This window comes from Pan paniscus, chromosome 1, assembly GCF_029289425.2.
Source record: "Pan paniscus chromosome 1, NHGRI_mPanPan1-v2.0_pri, whole genome shotgun sequence".
Classification (NCBI taxonomy): domain Eukaryota; kingdom Metazoa; phylum Chordata; class Mammalia; order Primates; family Hominidae; genus Pan; species Pan paniscus.
In genome coordinates this window covers 53,484,316-53,507,302 of record NC_073249.2, presented here as the reverse complement: position 1 = coordinate 53,507,302, position 22,987 = coordinate 53,484,316, and the positions used below count along the sequence as shown (strand labels likewise).

General features: G+C 32.5%; 1 protein-coding gene across 4 annotated transcripts in view; it reads right to left on the bottom strand.

Moving 5' to 3' along the window:
• Positions 1-22,987, bottom strand: part of KCNT2 (potassium sodium-activated channel subfamily T member 2) — a 390,920-nt gene that overhangs the window by 79,026 nt on the left and 288,907 nt on the right. For 2 of the 4 annotated variants that reach the window (XM_008974047.5, XM_003820604.5), the window contains exons 19-22: positions 21,841-22,013; positions 14,597-14,668; positions 11,009-11,143; positions 346-457 (exon numbers count right to left, since the gene is read on the bottom strand). In XM_008974047.5, coding sequence (XP_008972295.3) covers positions 346-457; positions 11,009-11,143; positions 14,597-14,668; positions 21,841-22,013 — 492 coding nt within the window. The remainder of the gene's footprint in view (positions 1-345; positions 458-11,008; positions 11,144-14,596; positions 14,669-21,840; positions 22,014-22,987) is intronic. The other 2 variants (XM_003820605.5, XM_008974048.5) reach the window with 1 other exon arrangement.

Genomic DNA, 22,987 nt, shown 5'->3' with positions numbered 1-22,987 from the left:
GTCAGGTTGTATTGGTGACATCTGGGAAGCCAGCATTTTCATGACATAGCAAATAAGTGAGTATACACATTTCTGTTGCATTTAATTCTTTCACAAATCATGTGTTTAATACTTAATAATAAAAGAACAAAATATCTCCATCATATTTACCTGTGATATAAATTGTTCAAATCTGTCAATTCACATTTTTTAAAAAATTACCAATTAGAATTTCATCTCCCAAATAAAAATTCAAAACAGCATTTCAGTTTTACTATCTCATGGCATTTTTAAAAATATATTTACAGAGTTAATTTCTGAATAAAGATGGTTAAATCTAATTTACTTGATAATGTGGGGTCTTACCTTTTCCAGTTTTGAAAGAGCAAGAGAGTAACAGTCTTTGGCTCTGAATTGCATGAATCTCATGTTGGCGGGGTGAGTTAGCTCTGTGATAATACTGAGACTGGAAAACAACCTACATTTCAAAAGAACATTTGCATTACACTAACAATCCAATATGGTATTTTTTATAACAACATATTTATAAGTGAGTGATTCCTAGCCTTGGGCATAAAACTATATCCAATTACAACAGCAGGCAGTGCCACATAAAATCTTCTATACAATGCAGGAAAAATGAAACACTATTTCCCGAAGAATATTTTAACAGACATTTTAGCACAATAAGAAAAATAAATTCAGTAATTTGGCTTTTTTTTAGACATTTTCTCTTTACAATTATGGAACAACATAGAAGAAACTCATAAAGCTGATTTAAGAAGTTACAAGGTTACTCTGTGGATGGTATTGAAACAGAAATCTATAAAGATAAATAAGCTGATTGGCAAAAATTTCACATAATGAGCTTCTTGCCTATTATGTGAGCTCTTTCATGTCCTATGGCTCTTTCTTCTCATAGTGGGCAATTTTTAAATGTCAAATCTTGCTACAACAAACTTCTGAGATGAGGAAATAATTTATGTAAAATTTCATTGTAATTAATTGGGGCCAAGGCTACAGCACTGATAGTGTTCCCCGGAAGTATCCTGAAATTCTTTTTCACAGGTCCCATGGCTTCATATTAGCTTTCTTCCCATTTGACACTCTCTCAAATATATACCAAAACGAGCACACATACATACACGCTCACACAAGATTTCTCTCCCCCAGAGAAAAGGGGCAGGATGATACCACAATAAATACTTTTTATTTTTGCTGTTGTTCATGATCTGATCCTTACCTGATATCTATGCATCCCTGGTAGCTTTCCTTGTTAAATATTTTGGTATTCTCTGTGGCAGCCACTTCTGTGACAATCACCTTTGTTTTTCATATGATGTATCTTTAAACTAAGTTATGACCACTTAAAATTCCCATCACTAGGTTGAACTCATCCCTTGAACTCAGGGACTAAAACTGACTGCAAATATGCAGAATATAAACAGCCTGTTTGTGTGGCTCAGGAACAAATCAGCTCCTTCTGCTCTCAATTTATGAATTTATGCTCATTCAGTCATGAGGGTGCTGTTACTTCCATGTGCCCGAGTGCTTGATGTGGTACATGCTTCTTTTAAGATGGGAGCCCTGTCCTTGAACTCCAGCATTACAGACGAGTTTTTACCTTTCCTCAGGTCCAACTCTGGAAGGTTGATGGATGATTTGCCAGGAATGCTCCCTCCTGCTGGGGAGAGTGTGCCCACCCTACTGCTCTGCAGCAAGCAGGGCCTTTCTTAGCCTTCAGACCAGGCTTCTCTGATTATCTGCCTCTCAGATGTGTTTACATTGAGCTTTAGTCACCATTCAGGTTAAGACACTAACACATTCTTAAGAAGGGTTTTGTTTTTTTTTTGTTTGTTTGCTTCCTTTTTTTAGAGTTGTCTGTAAAACCTGACACGCCCTCTTGGCCATTAGCCCAAATGGACTAACATTGGGCCTTACCTAATCAAGGCCTTTGAGAGCTAGGATATCATTGGGTATTTTGTGAAATCTTTTAATAAAATTCACAAATTATAAGTATATATGTATTTTTCTAGGGGTAATAAATTGTGGCTGACTAAACAATCCTAGTTCTTAATCTTCATTTTGATAATAAATACTACTGTAGTTATTGATTCAGGTAAATTATAGTAATTGTTATTAAAATAATATCAGGAAAACAACAACCATGATATAATTTCTTTTGCTGACTTTTAATGTTAAAAATACAGTAATTTTATTTGTGCAACTGATAACTTTTTCAATAGTTCTGTGACCTTAAATTCATTACAGAAACTCTAAATATCAGATTCTGCAAAGAAAGGATGTAGCAAAGCATGAAGCTAGTGGCTACATACAAAAGGTACTGTTTCTTAGTTAAATCGGTTATTACTATTTTCTTAGTTTTTAAATTTTTTCTGATGTTATTTCTGCCTGAAATGCCATTTCTTTTCTGTTTACTTTTCTCCTGAATCTCTATATTACGAAATCACTACTAATATTTAAAGTGGTTCTCAAATCCATTCAAGATGAAACTTAAAAAATTTTTAAACTCAGAATCATTCTCTCCAGTTTGGCTGCCCAGTATCTGATTTATTGATTACACTACCTGTTGGCCTCTCTAGCTACCTGGTTGGTTTTATTCATGCCTTAGCTCTCCTAATAAATCATAACATCTAGAAAGCATGGTTTCCCTCTCAAGTGACTATAACCTTATATTCCTTTAATTAACAAATCTTTGTTAAAGTAAACAATTTCTCAATTCATGTTTGTGCATTTGAGATTAAATCTTGATGAAGAGGGCAGTGAATTTAATTAGAATAGTTTATGGAGAAACATTGTATTATCCATATTTCACATGATTTTCTTTTAGCAGCTCTATTCTCACTCAAAAGTCACCCATGATAGTGCATTCAATAAATAAAAGTTATTTTCTCAAAAACTCTTTAAAAATTAGAAAAGTGGTCTGATGGAAAAAAAATGTCAATTGACTTTTGGCTAGCAAACTCCATCTGGTAGGCCTGGGAAATGCCACCAACTGCCAAATTTCATACCATCTGGGAGTTTCAAAGTATTTATTTAAGAAATATTTTAAAATAACAATGTCACTAAAGATATTCACCATATATGGTTGTCACAGACAAAATTCCATCATCTGGGGAAATAGAAACTAAAATGAAAAATAGGACAAAAATGAATCAATGAGCACAAAGCTCTATAAACTCATGCAGACAACAAATCCCACATTCATGCACTGAACTTTAAAAAGAAAAATTAACGGATCTAAGGTTCTCCTCTTTGTCTTTTCCTTTTTTTTTTTCTCTCCGATGGGTAACACACATCCATAAAACAATAATTATAAAGCACAGCTCTAAGAGTTGTCTATGTAAAATTAACTCACGTAATCTTCACATCAGGTAGGAACCCTCTTGTGTTTCCATCTGTATCCTCTCCTTCCCCAGGAAGAGCTGAGGGTGCCTGTCTCAACCCTGACTCTATCTTTTCAGTGTCTTTAGATGTGTACTGGTCTGTGCCAAGCTGTGAGGAGAGATAAGCCCTCTAGGACAAGTCTTGTGGTTGTCCAGTATGTCTCCTCACCATGGTTCTCAAGGGTGGATTTTAAAAGCCCACTTTTGCCTACACCAAAGTCACATCCTCCTGCCTAATATTTTTATCTCTATCTGCCTGACTTCTTTGGATCTCAATAGTTTCTAACTTGTGTTAGAAATTGAAAGGGTCACATCACCTCTTCAAACGACAAAAAACTACTCTATGATTTACCTCCAATTATTAGTTTATAGATGAGGAAACTGAGGCCCAAAGAGACAAAATAGTATGTTCAAGGTAACATTCTAGTAGGTGGCAGGGCCTGGGTCACACCACAGCATTAGGTTCTGAAGCTTCCCCCACCATTATAATAAAGAGGAAGATAGACCAGTGTAAGGAGACACAGATGATCCAAATAAAATAAATTATTAACAATATCTAGCAATGGATTCATGTTTCCTATATTAAAAATCAACTCTTCTAAAAATAACGTTTTATAAATTACTTCAGTTTAGCCTTAATGAATAATTATCAAGTTTTTACTATTAGAAATTTCTGGTCTCCAGGAGATAGATAAACACATAAAGTAAGATTCCTGACTTTAAACACTATAATATAATAGATGAAACAATAAAAATTCACCAATTATAAGGATATATGTATTTTTCTAGGGGTGATAAATTTTGGCTGACTAAACACTCCTAGATTAAGTAGCATTAAGACACTAGTGAATGGATAAAGAACATTTAGGACAGTGTTGAGATATCAGGCTAGAGATAGAATTTATGAGGAAAACGTAGCTACAAACTAATGAAAATCAGGTTTAACTTTTGGAACATTTTTATTTCCCTTAAAAATATGTATTTTATCTTTGATATAAATCAGTATTCTCACTTTGAATCAAGTTGTGGTTACCTGGATTCTTTGGTTTATTATTCTTTTATAACACATTTTATCAAATAGAAATATACACATATATGTAGCTAGAAGTATTTGGGGTCTTAATAAAAGTGAGTGAAAATATGGTTGAGTGACCCAGTCCTTGTATTTGAGTGACTTCTGGAGTTGAAATTAAATAGGAAAACATAATTTACGTGATGTGCCTCCCACTTCTGTTCTACATAAATGAACCTACAACATTTATGTTATTTTGGACTGAGAAACTGAAAGTATTAGCTAAGCCTGCCACCTAGTGAAAAATCTAGAACTAATACTTACATAATGAAACACTGTATGTTAACCCCCTTTATATCCATAGACTATTACTTGTATTCAGTTATAATATTTTATATTTACAAATTTGGTTGTCTAATAGATTTATTTAGGCTCCTTTGAAACACTAATACCATAAATCTATTTCTGGGTCTTAATATAAGCTAAATACATTTTGCATGTAGAACATTTTAGAATTAAAATGAAATAATACGTCTCTTTTCCCTGGGCACTAGAAACATAATAGAGCAATACTGTAATTTAAAAAAAAAAGATATAGTTTGTTCTATTTAAAACTTTCCTACAATTACTTCGTGTTCTGACTCAGTGATGTAAATATAATTGTGGAGATGTGTAAAATATCTATGGAAGAGTTTTCTGCCTGCATTAATTTATTCAATAAATATTTTTACTAACCAATATAAAGATGAAAAGCACACCATATATTCTATTTCACAGGCTACTGGGGGAACTCTGAAACTAGCTGTATTTGTATCATAAAGCAAAAAACACAAATATAAGAATATTGGAAAATGTTTATGACACATTATTCAAAATATTACCTACTGAGCTATATGTTACACTATAAATTCTGATTTGCCATGGTAGCTGGAAATAATGTTTTTAATTAACAGGGGGTATATATTAATAGGAGGTATACAGACACACTTAGATACACATAAAACACTACTTGGGATTTTTGGACTGCAATTGACTATCAACACTAAAACAAGTATAAATGTATGTAATCTTTCATAAATAATTTTAAAATACTTCAGGGAGTCTGAGTTAGTAATAAATGACAGTATGATAAATGTAAGGAATCCTCTGTATTCAAAAATCTTATCCATGTAAACCATCACCAATCTAAACATTAAAAGTGGTTTTCACTATATAAAGATATCAATCTTGTATTTATACATGTTGAGTATTTTAAATTATTTACTTATGGTTATATTATTTTGAAATCTGTCATTTTCCATGTGCATGTACATGTTGTTTCCTTCGTAAGATTATGACTACTTGTGCCAATCTAAGACAATATTCTTTTCTTTAAAAAAACAGAAACAAATAAACAAAACTTGCCCTTCTATGCTCTTATAGTTGTGGCAATACAGAAGTCTTTTAACTGGTCGGCTCTCACCCACTCTTTCTTTTCCTGAAACAATTCTCTACATTGTACCTGCAGTTATCTTTTAAAATTTCTTTATTCTTCAATGATTTCCTATTATTCTTAAAATTGAGACCAACATATGAACATACTTTACAAAGCCATGAAAACATGGCTTCTAAATTCCATTTCAGCCTCCTCGCACCAGTCTTCCTCTTGCTCTGCTCCAAGTCCTTGAATAGTCACTATCAGGATCTCAGAGCTTCGTATATGCTGCCGCCATATGGAATGTGCTGTACCCATCCTTTTGCCCATTTAGTCTCTCTTCACTTTTCAGGTAAAAGATTATCAATTCCTCAGGAAGACATTCCCTGACCCATGGGACTAGAGCAAATATTCTTATTATCTGGGTCTATATACAATTCTACATATTTTCCCCAATAATTGCCACAGTTATAATTCTCTAATTAAAATTTTAAATGACTGGCTTAATACCTTCCCTGTTAGACTATTAGTATTCAAAGGCCACCAGCTATGTCCACCTTGTTCATCACTGCAGCCACAGCATCCTGTACAATCCTGACACTTACTAGATGCTCAATAAACCTAGGGGTCAAGCATGATACATTAACAAATCACAATTGCAGGCATGGCCACAGAAGTCATCCTGTCCTACTATAGATCTAATGCAGGAGTTGCTCCATTCCAACCAGATAACAATCCATGACCTGTTTCAATGTTTCCATTGACATTGCTCATTATCTTACAAGTGTGGTCAGCTAAAGTTCAGAAAACAAAAGCAAAAACAACAACCAAAAATCTTTGTATTAAAACAAAATCAACCCAAGGGGACTTCTCAACTAGGTCACGCCTGGACTTTTACCATACAAATTCTGTACCCATTCTGCCCTAAACATTATATTCTGTGTGCTCTCCAGAGAGACTTTTTTTCCCCAGCTCCTAAGTAAAGTTCTCTTGTCTTTCTTGACACTCTGGTCATAGCCCTGAATCTGCCATTTTTTTTAATTTCTAGATGGGCTAGGATGAGACACTAAATTTCTCTAAATGTTTATTTCTTTCTCAGTAAAATGAAAATAATGACAGATGCCAGTGACATGCCAAACAGCCACCAAGTGGGATATTTTGGTAGATCAATTTGACATAGACTTTTTACTGTGGTTGTTTCTAATCCAAAGCACATTTTGATTTGTGGGTTTAAACTTTGTTTAGATATTAGTACTTGTTCATACAAATATGAAAACATGAAATGTTTTCCAATTGTAATGATTGTCTTGTTAGCTAAATCTTTAGAAGGATACATTTAAATTTGAAATTGAGGACTTGCTTTTCTTTCACTTTTTAGCAGCTCTTTGTACTGGGATGGCTTGAGTGTCTTCTTTTAGATGTGTAAATAAAAACCCTTTTGGGGAGAGAGGTACAACAGGATCTAACCCGAGGAAGATCTTATCTCCTTATTGTCTTTGGTATGCAGAAATAGTGTGTAGGGAGGCGAACAGCCAATTGCTTAGGATTCAAGGAGTCTTCTGAGTAAAGGAGTGGAGATACACTATTCCTCCAGGGAATTTGGAACCTCTGGACTGGAGGTAGTTTCAGAGAAAGTTTGCTGCTTTAAAGGCCTACTAAGAGCGCCCCCTCCGCGAATAAAATAAATAAATAAATAAATTTTAAAAATGATAAAACTCATCATGAGAGAAGGAACGAATCAGGGTAAGTGATAAATAAAAGGCCTGTCTAGGTCGTTCCAGGACTCTCATGATGTCTGTAATTTACTTTTCGAAACACTTCAAAATAAACAATGTGATAGGTGCATGCATTGGTTTAAGTTAAATACCAGGTGCAGCAGGCATTCTATTTCATCACCTAAGCTTTGGTTTTTAATCTGAATGTTCACACAACATTACTTCTGTTATCTGTATTTCTATCAAAGTCTTAGGCCTTACTAATCAACGAATTAGAAATTGGCTCTTGATTGAGAATATTAATGGTGTTCTTTAAGATACAAGGATTGGCTGAAATATTTTAAAGATACTATTCCCGCATGCATAATTAATGTATAAGAATTTAGTTCTCTTAGAGATGGGGCCCAAAGCTTTAATCCTAAATAGTCTGGTATCCAGCCATTGTGATTGGATTTCTAGTTGTCTGATGCTTACTGATGAGGGTAACTGGATCCTACCTCTGGAATGTTGTCATCTGCCTCTAAGGAATTTCATGCAAGGTGGTGGGTAGAGAACCTAAAAGGAGAGAAAACTGGGAGTAGGAGGAAGAGAGAAAAGGGAGAGAGTTGAGATCAGTGTCAGTGTGTAGTAGATAATCAGTAATTATCCATTGAGGGTTTCAGTGCAGCAGTGATTATCATGACTGATCATAGATTTGAATCTGGGTAAGGAAGGAGAAAAGCCCTCAGGTGACTAGGGTAAGTAAAAAGGTAGTAGGATAAGTGGATGACAGGTTCCAGTGTGGTCAAAGGACTATTAAGAGTTGAGAATATTAGAAGAAATTAGATAGAAAATGAGTAGCACTACTCAGAGTGTTGAATGCTAGAAACTGAGAATGTGGAGTGTAAAATTATTCATAGTTCAAGGTTTAGGCTATGACCATGAGAATGGGTGGTGAAGGTCAGATATTCAAAGGATCATCTAGGTAAGATTGTTGAAATCATCAATAATTATGATAATCAGGGTTGGCAAGAGTCATAGTAAATCAGGAACTAAAATCTCCAAGGAATGCAGAAGAGTGATCTGGAGGATGATAATTAACCACATCTGTAAAATGCAACTCCCAAGTCTGTGTGATTTTGGTCATTTATGAGCAAAAGTGATTCTTCTTATATCATAGAAACCTATAAATGTCTGTCTTACTTTTTATCATGTAAAACTAGCCTAGCTTAGCATACACAGATTAGCAGCTTAGCATACACAGATTAGCAGCTTAACACACAACACAAAAAAAGTTTCATATAATTTTTTCCTAAAAAATACTGTTATATACTTAGAGAAATAACAGTAATGTCATGATAGGGCATAAGAAAGGAAAGAACAGGGGTAATTTCTTTGCAGTTTGGGTTTTTAATAGTTCTTTTGAAAAATTCTGCTCGAAACTATTCAGTCTAGATCACTATATATATACCATAAAAACTATCTAATTTTTAAAATATACTGCTGAAGACAGATAAGCCTAATAGTTAAGGTATCCAAAGTTATTAATTCATTCATTCATCCATCCATTCATTCATTCAACAAGTGGTAATCACATCTTCAGCTAGGTACTCAGAGTAACATAGCCTTTGCACAATTAGTTGCCATGTATGTATCTGTCCATGATTACTATGGTGAGTTAATTTGTTTTAAATTACTAATTACAGCCTTTGAACCTCTCAGTAAGATGGGGATTTATTATTTCCTTGGAATCAAAATAATTCATCCAGAGAATATATAATAAAAGTTAAATCAATAGAAATGTCACCATAATAGAAATAAAATTCATGGTAAATTGAAAGTTTAAATAACATGTTTAATTAAAAAACCTAGGATCCTCTTTTATATAATTGGCTTTTGCCAAGCATGGAATCAAAAAGCATGATTTTTACCCTACTCACTAGCTATAAATCTCATCCTTGAATTAATTTTCTACCCTGTAATTTTCTTTTATATTCTCTAGAGAAAACAAATTTATATATCTGTAATATTTTAAATAAGTTCTATATAGTGTCTTTTAAAAATGTACTGTTTAATACAGCTCACTAGTTAACTAGTTAGCTATATTCTAAGTGAACTGCTGCATTATAATAACTTTAAAGTGTGTATTTCTTCTTCTGGAACAAGAGGTTCTTATGCAAATTCAGTGTAGATTTTCCAGGTGCTATGACAGATTCTTTAAATAACTGATCTCTAATCTTTACATTAACAATGCAAGGTCGGTTATTTTCTGCAGCATTTTATAGATGAGAAAAACTGAATCTTAATGAGGTTAGGAAGGTCACAAAGTTAGTGACTGTCAGCTGGAGCCTCTAGGATATACATTGTGCCAGATAAAGTTTGCTGCTGTATAGTCCAAGGTCAGTGGCTTTTCCCCTCTGCCACATGGAAGTGATAATTATACTGCTAGTAATATTAATAGCTAATATTTATTAAGTAATTAAAAATGACCAGGTATGTGCTAAGTAAGGCATTGCATGTTTCTAAATCTTTAATAATATTGTGATTAATATATTGAGATGTAGAGAAGAAAAGTAATTTGCCTAAGATCATACTAAAAATAGGCAACTTAACACAGACACGCATCTAGGCTCTCTCCTTTGAATTTTGAATTCAAATTAGAAGGCAAAATAATTAACCTCAATATATGCTTTACTACAATATGAAAGTATGAAAGTGGAGTGAACATGGATGATGAGAAAGTTGAGATTGTTTCATTTACCTCTGTAATTTGGTAGCTCACGTATTTTCTTCAGGCTTCTGCAAAACTCATACAACTTAAAAAATGGTCTTTTGGATATTTAAAATTTCATATGATTTTAGGGACAATTGTTCCAAGTGAAACAGATGCCTTGAATGACAGACGAGTTTGACTTTACTTATAGCATGGCTCTTTCTCTAGTCAGGATTGTTTACTCTTATCCAAAGACAACCATAATGGGGATTCATATCCCCATTAAATTAAATTCAATTAATTAAATTCAATGGGTACATTTAATTAATAAAAGACAGGAAAATAGTGAAAATGATGTCATGACTTTGCTGCTAACATGGGTAACTTACCTGTTCACAGCTGTGCAGTCTTTCAGTCCTAGCTATTCAGTATGTAAATGCAAATATTTGGTCACTGCTAGGCTTAATACCAATACGAGAACATGGGCTGCTTGTCAAAACTCATGACTACTAGTACACATGATTTTCAAGAATTTGCTACTGTTAAACTATCTGAGAAAATAGATATATCATTCAATTTATTTTATGAGAAGCATTACTGATCTGGTGTTAAAAATTTAACTTTATGCAGTGCCAGTCATGCTCAATAAACATTTACTTTATGAAAAAAATGAATAAATGAACATAAAGTTGGTGTGTCTCATGTTCATTCCTCACAGAGTCAGTGTCACATATTTTACCAATGTTTAGCACAAAGTAAGCGGCAAGGTTGGATGATTCAGTCACTTACCTGAAGAGTGTCTGCACGTTCACAATGGTTTTGGCATCTGCCATGTAGTCTTCCTCGGCACTCATGGTGCTCTCTTTATCCACAACCACCATATTAGCAGCAAAAGTCACTCCACACCTGAGTAAGTCATCTAGGCTTTGATAAAAATCAACAGAGAAAAACAAACATTAAATAAATCACAATGTTATAATCAGTGCTAAAGTCTAGCACTATCCCCTGTGCTTATATAAGTTGCCTTTAGAGGTGGCTTTTACAGAGTGTGCACAGGTAGCTATTAAAGGGAATTATGATACAATATTATCTACCAATATGAAATAATTTTTATTTTGGGTACTTTACATGTCATTAGATCTCAACTGTTTCAAAATATGTGTGTTAAAATATTTTCTTTAATAATTTTTATTAATTATATACATGAAATATGGAATACATCCATTTTGCAATAAAATAGAGCATATTAGAAATTTGTTTTTACAGTTAACATACTACTTCAAAGACACATTTACTTTTTGTACTTCTAAAGTAATTTTGGTAAGAGAGGAATAAATAAGTGCTATGTTAATTTAGATGGTCAAGCTTAATGAAAAAATACAAAACTATGAAATGTTTACTTTTAAATGTTTATTATTCCTTTATGTAAGACCTATGTGCTATAGATTGGTTCTACACAACCAAGAGCATATAAAATATACAAATTCTGTTGTATGCAAGCCTACTGTTTAGCCAGCCTAAGTTTTTGAGCAAGTGATTGAATAACCCGATTTCTTTGGCTGGATGAAGTAATTGCTAAAGTAGGAAACACATACCTGTGAGCTAAAATAGAGTCAGTCTTCTTCCCTATCACTGACAAAAAAAAAATCTTACCTATCATTCTCCCAATGAATTAAAAGAAAATGTTTATTTACCGTTAAAGCTGAAACAGGGAAACATTATTCTCATTGCCTCTGCTTCATGCAAACTAGAAAAGTAGAACTGAATTGGATAATGGAGACTAAACTTGAATGAGTACAAGAATGTTCTAGGTACAGAGTTGATTGAAGACAGATAAGAAAAGATAGGTTAATTGATTTCCGTATCTTCTGATTTATAATAGGATGTTTAAAGCTTAAAGAGCAGTAGTTTCTCTTAGGTTTTTAAATTGAAGAGTGAAGTCCCTGAGGATCTTTTCCAAGTGCATGATTGGTTGAGTTAGCCATGTCACGTTAGAGGGAATTATTTTCCTTTTATGGGAAGGCGGGAGGCAGGATTTCTTACTCTGTTATTAGGCGACAGGGTATTACCAAAGCCTTGAGTCCAAGATCCCCAGGAGTAGTCCAGAAAAAATATTTCGCTTGAATCAGGAACAATGGTCTGTGGCAGAGATTTTATGGCTAAAACTGTGGAAACAGAATGTTATTCCAAATAAATTTCCTATGATAAGAGGGGCCAGGACCATAACATCCAACCACTATGATGACCTTCAAGTTTAAATGCCTAGGGATACTTGGGCCTTTCTTTTATTCAGGAAATTTATCATAATTTTTCTTAATTTATTAAAGTACATTAAAAAAGAAAGAGTTAGATGGAAAATGAATGTGTTATGGCCCTTGTGGACCATCAAAATGACGCTTAAGTCATATGTCTTCACACCACCTTATCATAATTTTACATCACTTTCTCATATTTCAGCTTTCACAATCTTTTTTCTTCATTAATAAAACATCTCCATTATAATTACCTATATAGGAAAAGGAAAGGATAGGGCAGTCGAGGATAAGAGTGACTGGATAAGTATATATGCATACAAGTGAAGATAGGAAAGATGAATAGTTAATCATCAATCATTCAATGACATTGAAGTGAACATTTGACCAAAACTTCACTTTGAGAGTACCTGTGCTAAATAGCTAACTGTTACCTATACCCACATGTGTCGGTTAATTCCAGTCTCAAAAATACTGTCTGTTATAGTTTACTCATAACCTTGGCAAATTATCGTTACATATCAATTTAAATCTATATAGAAAGTAGATAAATTTGGAATATTTCTGAACCATGTGGAAGCTTTTTAATTGTTTTATGTTTTAAGATTATATTATTATTTTTCTATTTACTACTGCATTTATTTTTTTTTAAGTAGGCTGCCAACTTATTCTTATAACTCCTCTCCATCATAATTTCTGCAAGGCCATTGCCTTATTTTTCCCTCAGCATGGCTGCTTTACACAGTGTGGCCAGCAGATGGGAGCACAAGAAAGTCAATCTAGATGGAAAACAAGTTATAGGGATAATTGGCAAAGCCTCCCTTTCTATCCCTCTCTAAGACCCCTTTTTGCAAGGACTAGAATGTGAAATACGTAAGTGTAAAGAAGTGTTCATGAATGTGTTTTAATTCATTCAGAGAGGTATTTTTAAAGAAAGATTTCAAACACAAGCAAAAGAGGAGAATTGTTAGATGAACATAACTGTCCCCAGACCAACAATTATCAATTCGTAGCCAATTCTGTTTTATTTCTGTCCCTAGGAATTTGATCCTTTCAATTATTTATTCTCTCACCATAAATACTTTTACAGAGGAAGAATCCACTTCATAGTTTGCATCAGAAAAGCTATATGGGACGTTTATTCTTTAGCTTTTAGATATACTGTTTTTCTAATAAATTTTAACAGAACACTATTACCTCAAAAGATTTCAAAAGAGATGATTGGTTATAAAACATGTGTAGAATTTAAATAGTAATTTTAGTACATCTAACTACAGTTTATTTACTTGGTTAGTATTATCATAACTGATGAGGTAAATTATATTAACATAGAATGGAGGCTAATCATATTTTAGACTGTTTGACCTTTAATGCATCCACAGCACTAAATACTTTGAAAGTTGTAAAACTTTGTTTTCTTCAACATCTACAGGATAAAATGTAAGTGTTAAAGTTCTCAATTGGTAAATTTTAGCATTTTATTTTGAAGGCTCTGGCTGACATTTTTTAGAAGTGGAAAAGTAACATATATTATTTCAAGTATATTAGCTTTTTGATCTTTTATTTTTATATATATTTTTAATGTCACCATAATACATGTATAAGAATTTGTATTTAATTACTAATGTATTAAACACATATGACCTTTTAATTAACAAATATTTTAGAAATTATAAACTCTGACATGTGACCAAAGTAAACTCTAAAGGAATTGCTCCAATTTATAAATCTAAGTTAAAATGAGCATTTCTAAATTATTTCAAAGTTTCCAGAAGTTATCGTAATGCTATCAATGCATCACAATATTGCAATTTTAGTTTTCTCTACCACTATGTCAATAGTAATAATGTTGTTATAGATGACACAAAACTAAAACAGCATTAGAAACTGAGCAAAACTGACAAAAGTGACATGCAGCAAGATTTGTTTTAATTCAACAATAGATTACTACTTAGAAAGTTTAATACAAGATGTATAACACGAGAACATAAGCTCTACATGCAAAATATATCATATTTGCAATACTGACACGGCAAATTACACTCATCATGCAGTAACAAGGCACAGCACATGACAAACCACAGGACACTACACTAGTTAGTGTGCCAAAGATTTTGTCACCTACTTGTCAATAGAGCCCACCATGTAGTAAACCATTGGAAACCAACAGATTGCATCCAGAAAATGCATATCTGGCCTAAGTAGTAGATGGGTTACAAAATGAAACACAATGTCACAACAGTGGCAGCACTTCTAGGGAAAGGAAGTAAGTTGACTTAGTTTGCATTTCCAAAACTCAACACTGCTGACAAAATTAATTTTCAGTGCTTTTTTTTCTTAACATTAACTAGAAAATGTCATTTGCACTTGTTATGAATCATAAAATGCCCTCAGAATTATAAAAACAAGTTGTATTTCAGCTTTCTAAATCAGAAACATTATGGCATAATTCTACAAAAATACAGAATTGATATTCTTAATTATGACCAAGAAATCTTATAAATAAATTTAAAAGTTATCCATGCAGAGGAGGCCTTGTAAAATAAAAAACTAATGCATTTTTTTAGATGATCTAAAGCAATGCGTACTAATGCCTCTTAGTGAGAAACTATTAAGCATGTCTATTAAGAACTACTTTCTCTAAGGGATATATGTATAATCACAACATGCCCTATATAATATGTCAGTATGTCAAATAAATATAGTATATATGCTTATGCAAAATATGTATTATATAAAATTATAATGAAATTAATGCATTTTTTAATTTATTGATATACTCTATATATATTATTGAGGAAAGATTTATGACTGAAATCTTTACTTATATACATATTTGAGGAAAGAACCATAAACTGGAAAGCTTCCTTAGAAATTGCTTAATCTATTGTATTCATTTCACAAAGTTATTAATTCCTTCATGTATCTATTCACTCAGCATATATGTATCCAAACATTTTATTTAATAGACATTTTAACACATTCAGGCATTTTCAAAAGAATATCCTGTTAACTTGTAAGAAATAAAGAGTTTTAAAAATTATGTACAAAATCATACAATTCTATTATATATTTTAATCTGTAAAAACAAACAATATGTTATATTTAGGAGGCAGAATTGAGGAACATTTCACAGAGCTGATATTTAATTTGAATGTTAAAGGATTAGTAGGAGTTTGTTCAGCATATGAGGAGGAGAAGAAAATTCTAGGCCAAGAAAACTAGTACCTACAAGCCTCCCTGGCTAGATGAACTTTTTGTTCTCTCCCTGACTTATTTCTCTCCTGTTGGTCATCCTTCTAGCTCTTTACACTCTGAAGAAAAAGAATGCTTAATACAGCAAAACATTTAAAGAAAAAAAAAACTTGTAAAGAATACCATTATTTTAATTTTGATTAAATTTCTCCTATCATTAATTTTCTTTGTAGTCATTAAAATGACCCAATAGTATTACATCTTACGAATGTACCACAATTCATTCTTAAAATATTCAGTTACTTATTTAGTAAGTTATTTTCACTTTTTTCTGTGAAATATTGCAGTTATCAGTTCTTTGCAGTACCTTGCTATCGTATTTAACACTGGTATTCACATCTTCCGAAGACCTTATTCTCTTTTTTTTTTTTTTAAGCATTGATTTTTTTTTTATCATTATCCCAAAACATTTATGGAAGGGATATTAGTGGATCACAGCCTATAAACAGTTTTAAAGATCCTGATATATGTTTTCAACAAATATTATAACCAAATATACACTCCAGTAGCAGCCTCTGATAGTGCCTTATGGTAGAGATTTCTAGTTATACTCTTTCTAGGTACTGTCCTGCTTCTTAAAATTAGCAGGGCTATTTTAATTGCTGATTCAAAACCCTCCACATCTCTCTCACCCTGTCTTGTAATTGGAGAAGCACATAGGAGGATGCAGGTACCACAAGAGTGGGGCAACACTGGGCTGTTGCGGTGATCTGAAAAATCCCTTCGCCTGTGTCTTGAGGTCACTGTGGACAAAGTAAGTCTTGATTTTATGCCAACCCTTCTACTAGAGTTAAAAATGAAGATAAGGCCTTTCTATTTTGTTGCTTTGTCTAGCAGAGAATATAAAAGCTAACTGGCCACCAAATTTAATCATTGTTATGCTTTAAGAAACTCATGAATTTCAGTCACATGCAATTCTACCACAAATATGTACTTACAATGGGCAAGCAATGTGCCAAATCCTTGGAAATTGCTTTAACATCTGTATTGTGGTAGTATGGTTCATCCTTACATGAATTCAGCTATGTTACAAGGTAAATGAAGTCACCTGAACCCTACTAAATATATAATCCTGATGAAAGATATCTAAGGTAAGTGGTCTATTATGCCGTATTCTTTGCAAAATTTAATTTAGCATAATAGATAGATTCATCTACTACAGCTATTGAAAAAAGGTGGCTTAAAAGGAAATCTGAAACATAAAGAATAAATACATTCTGCATTTACATGTATTATGCCAGCTCACCTAAATACATTGTCAACAGTGTTCATGGCACCGACCTGTTTAGTAACTGAGTAACATAAATGATATTACAGGCTCATAATAAAACAATTTTTTAATCATTGGGAGGCAGCTAATTGGCAAGCACAACCTTTACATTGGGAAGCATTATTATTGAAAAACATTAAACAAAAACATAAAACATTCCTAAAACTAGATGTCCTTTTCCTACATTATGTCCCCAAAGTACCGATGAAGAGTTTTATATTTAAAAAATTATGCAGTAGAATAAAATGTATGCATTTTTAAAAATCTGCTTAACAGAGAAGGCTTATTTACGTTGGGAATTACATTAAGGAAAAGTGGTGACAATGATTGACAGATTTAACTATATAGCTCATTACAGATTAATAAGAAATAAATGTCAAAAAATTGTTACTTATACAAAATTTGTAGACCACAGTTGCTTAATATATAAAGAAGTATTTGATAATCAGTTAAAAAGGTAAACATGACAAAAAATAGATCCAGGGAAGAATAAATATACATGAATCGAAACAAAACAAAACAACACAGGCTGAAACTAACCGGTAATAAACAAAATAAAAATTCAACAAACACAAAAAGTAACTGATGTTAGTAAACAGAAGGAAAATGAGCACATTCATTAATGAGTCTTAACTGTAATTCTATTAGAAAAGATGACGACTTATGAGCCAAAAGCCTCATATTCTTATAGAAATTCTCATAGCAAAAGTCACCATCCAAATATTAGTCAGTGACTGTTAGGAAGTAAAAAAGGTTTGTAAATTTGTATGAATTTGTAAAATTCAAGACCATTATTTTGTTCCCATTTAACTAATAACAATAAAAATTAATTTCTTTATTTCAAGTTCAAGAAATGAGCATAGCATGCTTTTATGAGCACAGTTTATTTTGTTAACATTTCCTAATTCCACTTTTAAGTACTTTATTCCTTGCTAGACAATATGAAAGTAGTTTAATTTTAGCTACTTAAATAAGTGTCCTTTTTTATTAATTGGGTTTTCATAATCCGTCCATCAGTTTGAATAGTGACAGTGTTATTTTCTTGATTGGCAGAAGAAAAAAATGATGTTTCTTATCTTCCTTTTATGAATCAGATATTGCACTAGGATTTTATATACATTATCTACATCATCTCACAATAGCTTTTTAAGATAAATGTTTTAACCATTTTACAAATCAGAAAAATGTGGCTTAAAAAGACTCAGTAACATTTAACAGACCTATCAAGAGCATAAATTTAGAACTTATCTCATATCTGAATAAGTCTAAAGTTTGAATTTTAAAAATAAGAACACTGACATCAGGGATTTTATCATTACTTTTAAAATAAGCTGAAGTTTACTTGGCACCATATGTGGAAAGAAGATTGATTTAATAAATGGATAGTGTGAAGAAGACCTTGATAAATATTAAGAGCAAAAGCCTGGATCTTTCACTTCATCCTTATGTAGCTTTGGATAATATATTCTAGCTTTTGACTTGCTTTTCTATCTTTCACATGAGATGATGTTAAAAATGACTAGATGACCTTTAAGGTTGGGGTGATAATCAAAATATTTAAAATCAGTATGGCACAACAGACCAAACAGAACAGATGGCCAGCCAATCAGAACTGACACCAGCTCTAATGAACCAGTACCAACTGAAAGATGCTTTTCAATATGACTGAGTTTTATTGAATTACCATTTAAGATCTAGAAAGGTTTACATTTGAAAACATTGTGAACACTTATTTTGGCATATTATGTGTATGAATATTATAAATTTAATTTACATTTTAAAATCCCATGCTTATTACATCTGCTATTATTTATTTCTGTTATATTGAATTAATTGCCATTTTGACTAATTTTTAAAAATAGCCACGTACTGAATACTATTTTCAGCTGTACTCATGTGAATTTAAAGTCAAACCCTCAAAACTAATTAATAATTCTAGAAGTGTATGCAATCATCATTGTAGGAATTCCTATAATATGGAAATATTGTAAAGAAGAAAGCCTCATTTTTTTTGTAATATTGTAGGATGGATTGCAAAGTGCTCTCCATTTCAGAGCAACAGGCATCTAATTGTTAAAAAAAAAAAAAGAATTGCATAAAACTTCCTGGAACATTGTTAATTGGTGTTTAGTTTTAGTTTCCTCATTCTTAACCAAAGGAACAGAGGACAACAAATAAGAATATTCGACAATACTTTCAGGAAGTACACAGAAAGCTAACAGATTTTACAGCATGAACTTTCAACCTAACCCTTTGAAATAAAGTCAAACTCTACAAGAATTATTTAATAACAATATAATGTGGATTGTTGGGTTCCCAAATGTAAGCCATTAGGAAGGCAAAGGGAACTTTTAATGCAAAAATAAACCAAAGTTAAGATATATTCTTGAGTTCAAAAAGTATGAGCAAGCAACATGTATTTTTTTCATATATGAAAACCCTGTAAGTTGAAAGAAAAATAAAACAAATTTCATAGAAAGGTCTAATTCAAAAACTGACCATGAAAAAGGTGAAAAAGGTGAATACCTTCTTTGTGTCTCTTTTACATCCTTTTAAAATAAGAGACAGTGTTGTAGCCACCTCACACAGCTTTCGGTTTATTTAAATGTTTACATCGTAATTTGAGATTTTAAACTGCTTGGCATATCTCTCTAAGACTAAATCATCACTGTAATGTAAATATGTGACTTGTGCAACTAAAATGTAAAATAAAGTGTGTAGTATGATGACTGACACGTAGTAAATAGTCATTATAATTATGAACAGAGGATGGAGGTAAATAATATTAACTTTATTGAATAATCTTTATGGTCTCATTCAGATGAATTATTATCTGATAAAAGCCACATCTATATTTATAGAGAAATACTAACCAGTTGTCAGTAATTAAGAGAGGTAGAGTTTTCAGATTATTCTGTGATTGATCAAGGAATGAAGACTGGCTACACAGTTTTCATTCCTTGAACAATCACATAATTGATTTTATAATCCTAATATACAAATCAATCAATCATTCAGTAATCAGACATTTTTGTAACCTGTTTATTCAAAACCAAACAGAAAGGGACTGATTTGGTTATAGCTACTCTAAAATCTACATAAAACATACAAGTAAAACACTTCTTAGCTCCTGTCACCTCTGTGATGGTGAAAATGGAGACTTAGAGATTTGAAACAAGGTTACCTTGCAAGACTGAAGATTGAAAATGAGGAGTCCATCTCTGTTCATAGAGTGAACTCCAGTCCCAGATATGAAGAGACTGATTTTTGGTAGGGAGGTTTACACATCAGGACAAGAAATTTATCTTGAAATTATGTGAAGAGGAGGAAAGTACAGTTTTGTCCTTAGTCCTATCAGAAAGATGCTGTAAGCACAGTTCCACTTTTTTCTCAATCCACTTCCTATCTTCCTGTCTGTAACCTGGTACCTGAATTGATCCAGTTTGATCCAAGCCATACAACATATAGCTACTCTAAGGCAATGTTTGCAAATGCCGTTGTCTTAACTTCCACTTTCAGGGCAATGGACTCATCATAAGCAAAAGAAGCCAAAAGCTGACACATTTGAACTCACACAGTTAGGCATCCCTCCTGTGGCAGCTCAGCCAATTTCTTGGAGCTTCCTACCAGAGATGCTTCAGAATTAAGATTATATTTGAAAGAAGTGATTTACAACCACTGTATTGCCATAGCCATCCCACAATGCAACTTTGATTGTTCTAAAATTTGTTTTAACAAACTTTTATTTCTTCTGAAATTTGGTCCAAGTTTCTGTTCCCCTTCATTTACCCTAAATATGCCTCAGCTTTCCTTAGATGCCAAAGAAGTATAGAAAAAGTCATTGAGTAATCATATTTGAAAATTCTTCAAATGAAAATTCTACAAGTGTGATAAATTTTTGGAGTTGATTATTCTTATAATGATGATTCTAAGAAAGTTGCATCAATAAGTATTTTGATATTGGTAAAGTGAGAATAAACAACACTATAAAGTTATAATGTATTGGGCAGATGTCTCTCTTATGAAAAACTTTGTTTGATAATTTTGAAAGGCAGAGACAAGGCAACGGAATTTGGCCTCATTTAGTAATAGTTCATCTTGACATTTGCATCACATTGGAATGGATGAGGAGAGTGAGAGAATCCTAAAATATGGTATTAATCTAAAGACCACCTGCTACTAATTTCCAGTCACAGAGACGGATATTATAATTTTAGAATAAAATGGCTTTGACTGTCTCATTCAGTGACCCATATTTATATTTGCATAAGAATTTTGAATTGCTTAAGTAGTCCTATTTAACAAAAGTGAACCAATCCAATATTTTCCAAATAAATGCACAAGGTAAAGCATTACTTCTATTATGTCATAGAATGTATGGTTTAACAGTGGTCCAATCATAATAACCTCTGATGATGCTTTGTGTTATAACATATAAAAATGGATCAGTAAATGCTTCTCTGATAATTAATGGTTCTTTAGAAAGACAAAAAAAATTGTCCAGTTTTGGCAGAGATTTGTCAGGCTAGTTGATTAATTTAAGGAAAATTGCAGTAATTATTTCAGTGGCCTGTTTCCTGTGGTATTATGAGTAGATGACCACTTGCAAAACAGTTTTAAATAAAATTCTCAGAATACCCCAGTTTTAAGTAGTATTTATGAATATAATCATATTCAGTGATATATTTTGTATCACAGCACAGAATATATCTCCCAATGAATCATGTACCATAATGTATCTGATTTAAAATACTACCAGAATATTACAGGCAATTATTTTTGATATACATTAACATACTATTTAAAACAGTTTATCTTGTTTGTGTATCTTAAAATATACTTACGGGTTATCCAATAGCAGTACTATGGGATTAAGTTCTTTCTTTGGTCTATAATATGCCCTGAGAGGAACAATAAAGTTATATAATCCATTTCCAGCTGTTTCAGCTGCAACTATAATTAGTTTATTTTTGAATCCATAGGCTTTTGCATCCTCATAGTAGTTATGTTGGCAGCTCTAGAGAAGAGAAAGTATACATTGAAATGCCATTTGGATACTCCATTAAAATTTGGAGAAAATTTAAGCTATATGAAAATGTAAAATTAATCAAACAACGTAAATCCTTATTTTCTAATAAATTTGAAAATAGTTACATTTTTCTGTGCCCATTTCTGCAACCTGCAGTAAGAAATAAAAGTGTGCATGGACAAGGAAAATGAATTGCAGGTTTGTAGCTTGATGTTGAAAGAGCCAATATTTTGTGTGTGTGCTTGTTCTATTGTAAACTAAAGCTTGCTGCTAGAAGACATCCAGGTATACACTTTTACAAATTAATTTTCTCTGACTTTCATTTCAAGAAATATAGTAATATCATAATTAGGTAACTTCAGGAACATTCCCAGTACCGAATGCTTAAAGCGATGAAGAAAAGAAAACAGTGAAAAAAAAAACAAAAAACAAAAAACCCCTAACTGTCTACATGCATATTTGAGCTGGCACGATAATGATTCAAATACTCTAAAGTAAAATACCCAATAATGCCAACAAAAACAAGAACAAAGCATTACCAAAACTCATCGTTGGGCTAAGGGCATTTTGCTATTTCATGGAGTCTAGAATTTGACAGAATTAGCGTTGTTAACCCAATATTATTTTCAGCTAAATTATCTGCATGGAGAACTGTTTTGATGTTCTGCTATTTTACCTTTATATGTCTTTATGTTCATTTCTTATTTATGTGGGTTGAGATTAGTTAGTTCTCTGGAACATTTATCACCTCTGGAATATTCTGATCTTTTTTTTTTTTTTTTTGAGACGGGGCCTCAGTCCTGCCGCACAGGCTGGAGTGCAGTGGTGCAATCATTGCTCACTGAAACCTCAAATTTCCAGTCTCAAGTGATTCTCCCCCCTCAGCCTCCCGAGTAGCTGGGACTACAGGTGGGCACCAGCACGCTCGACTAATGTTTTTGTATTTTTGTAGATATGGGGTC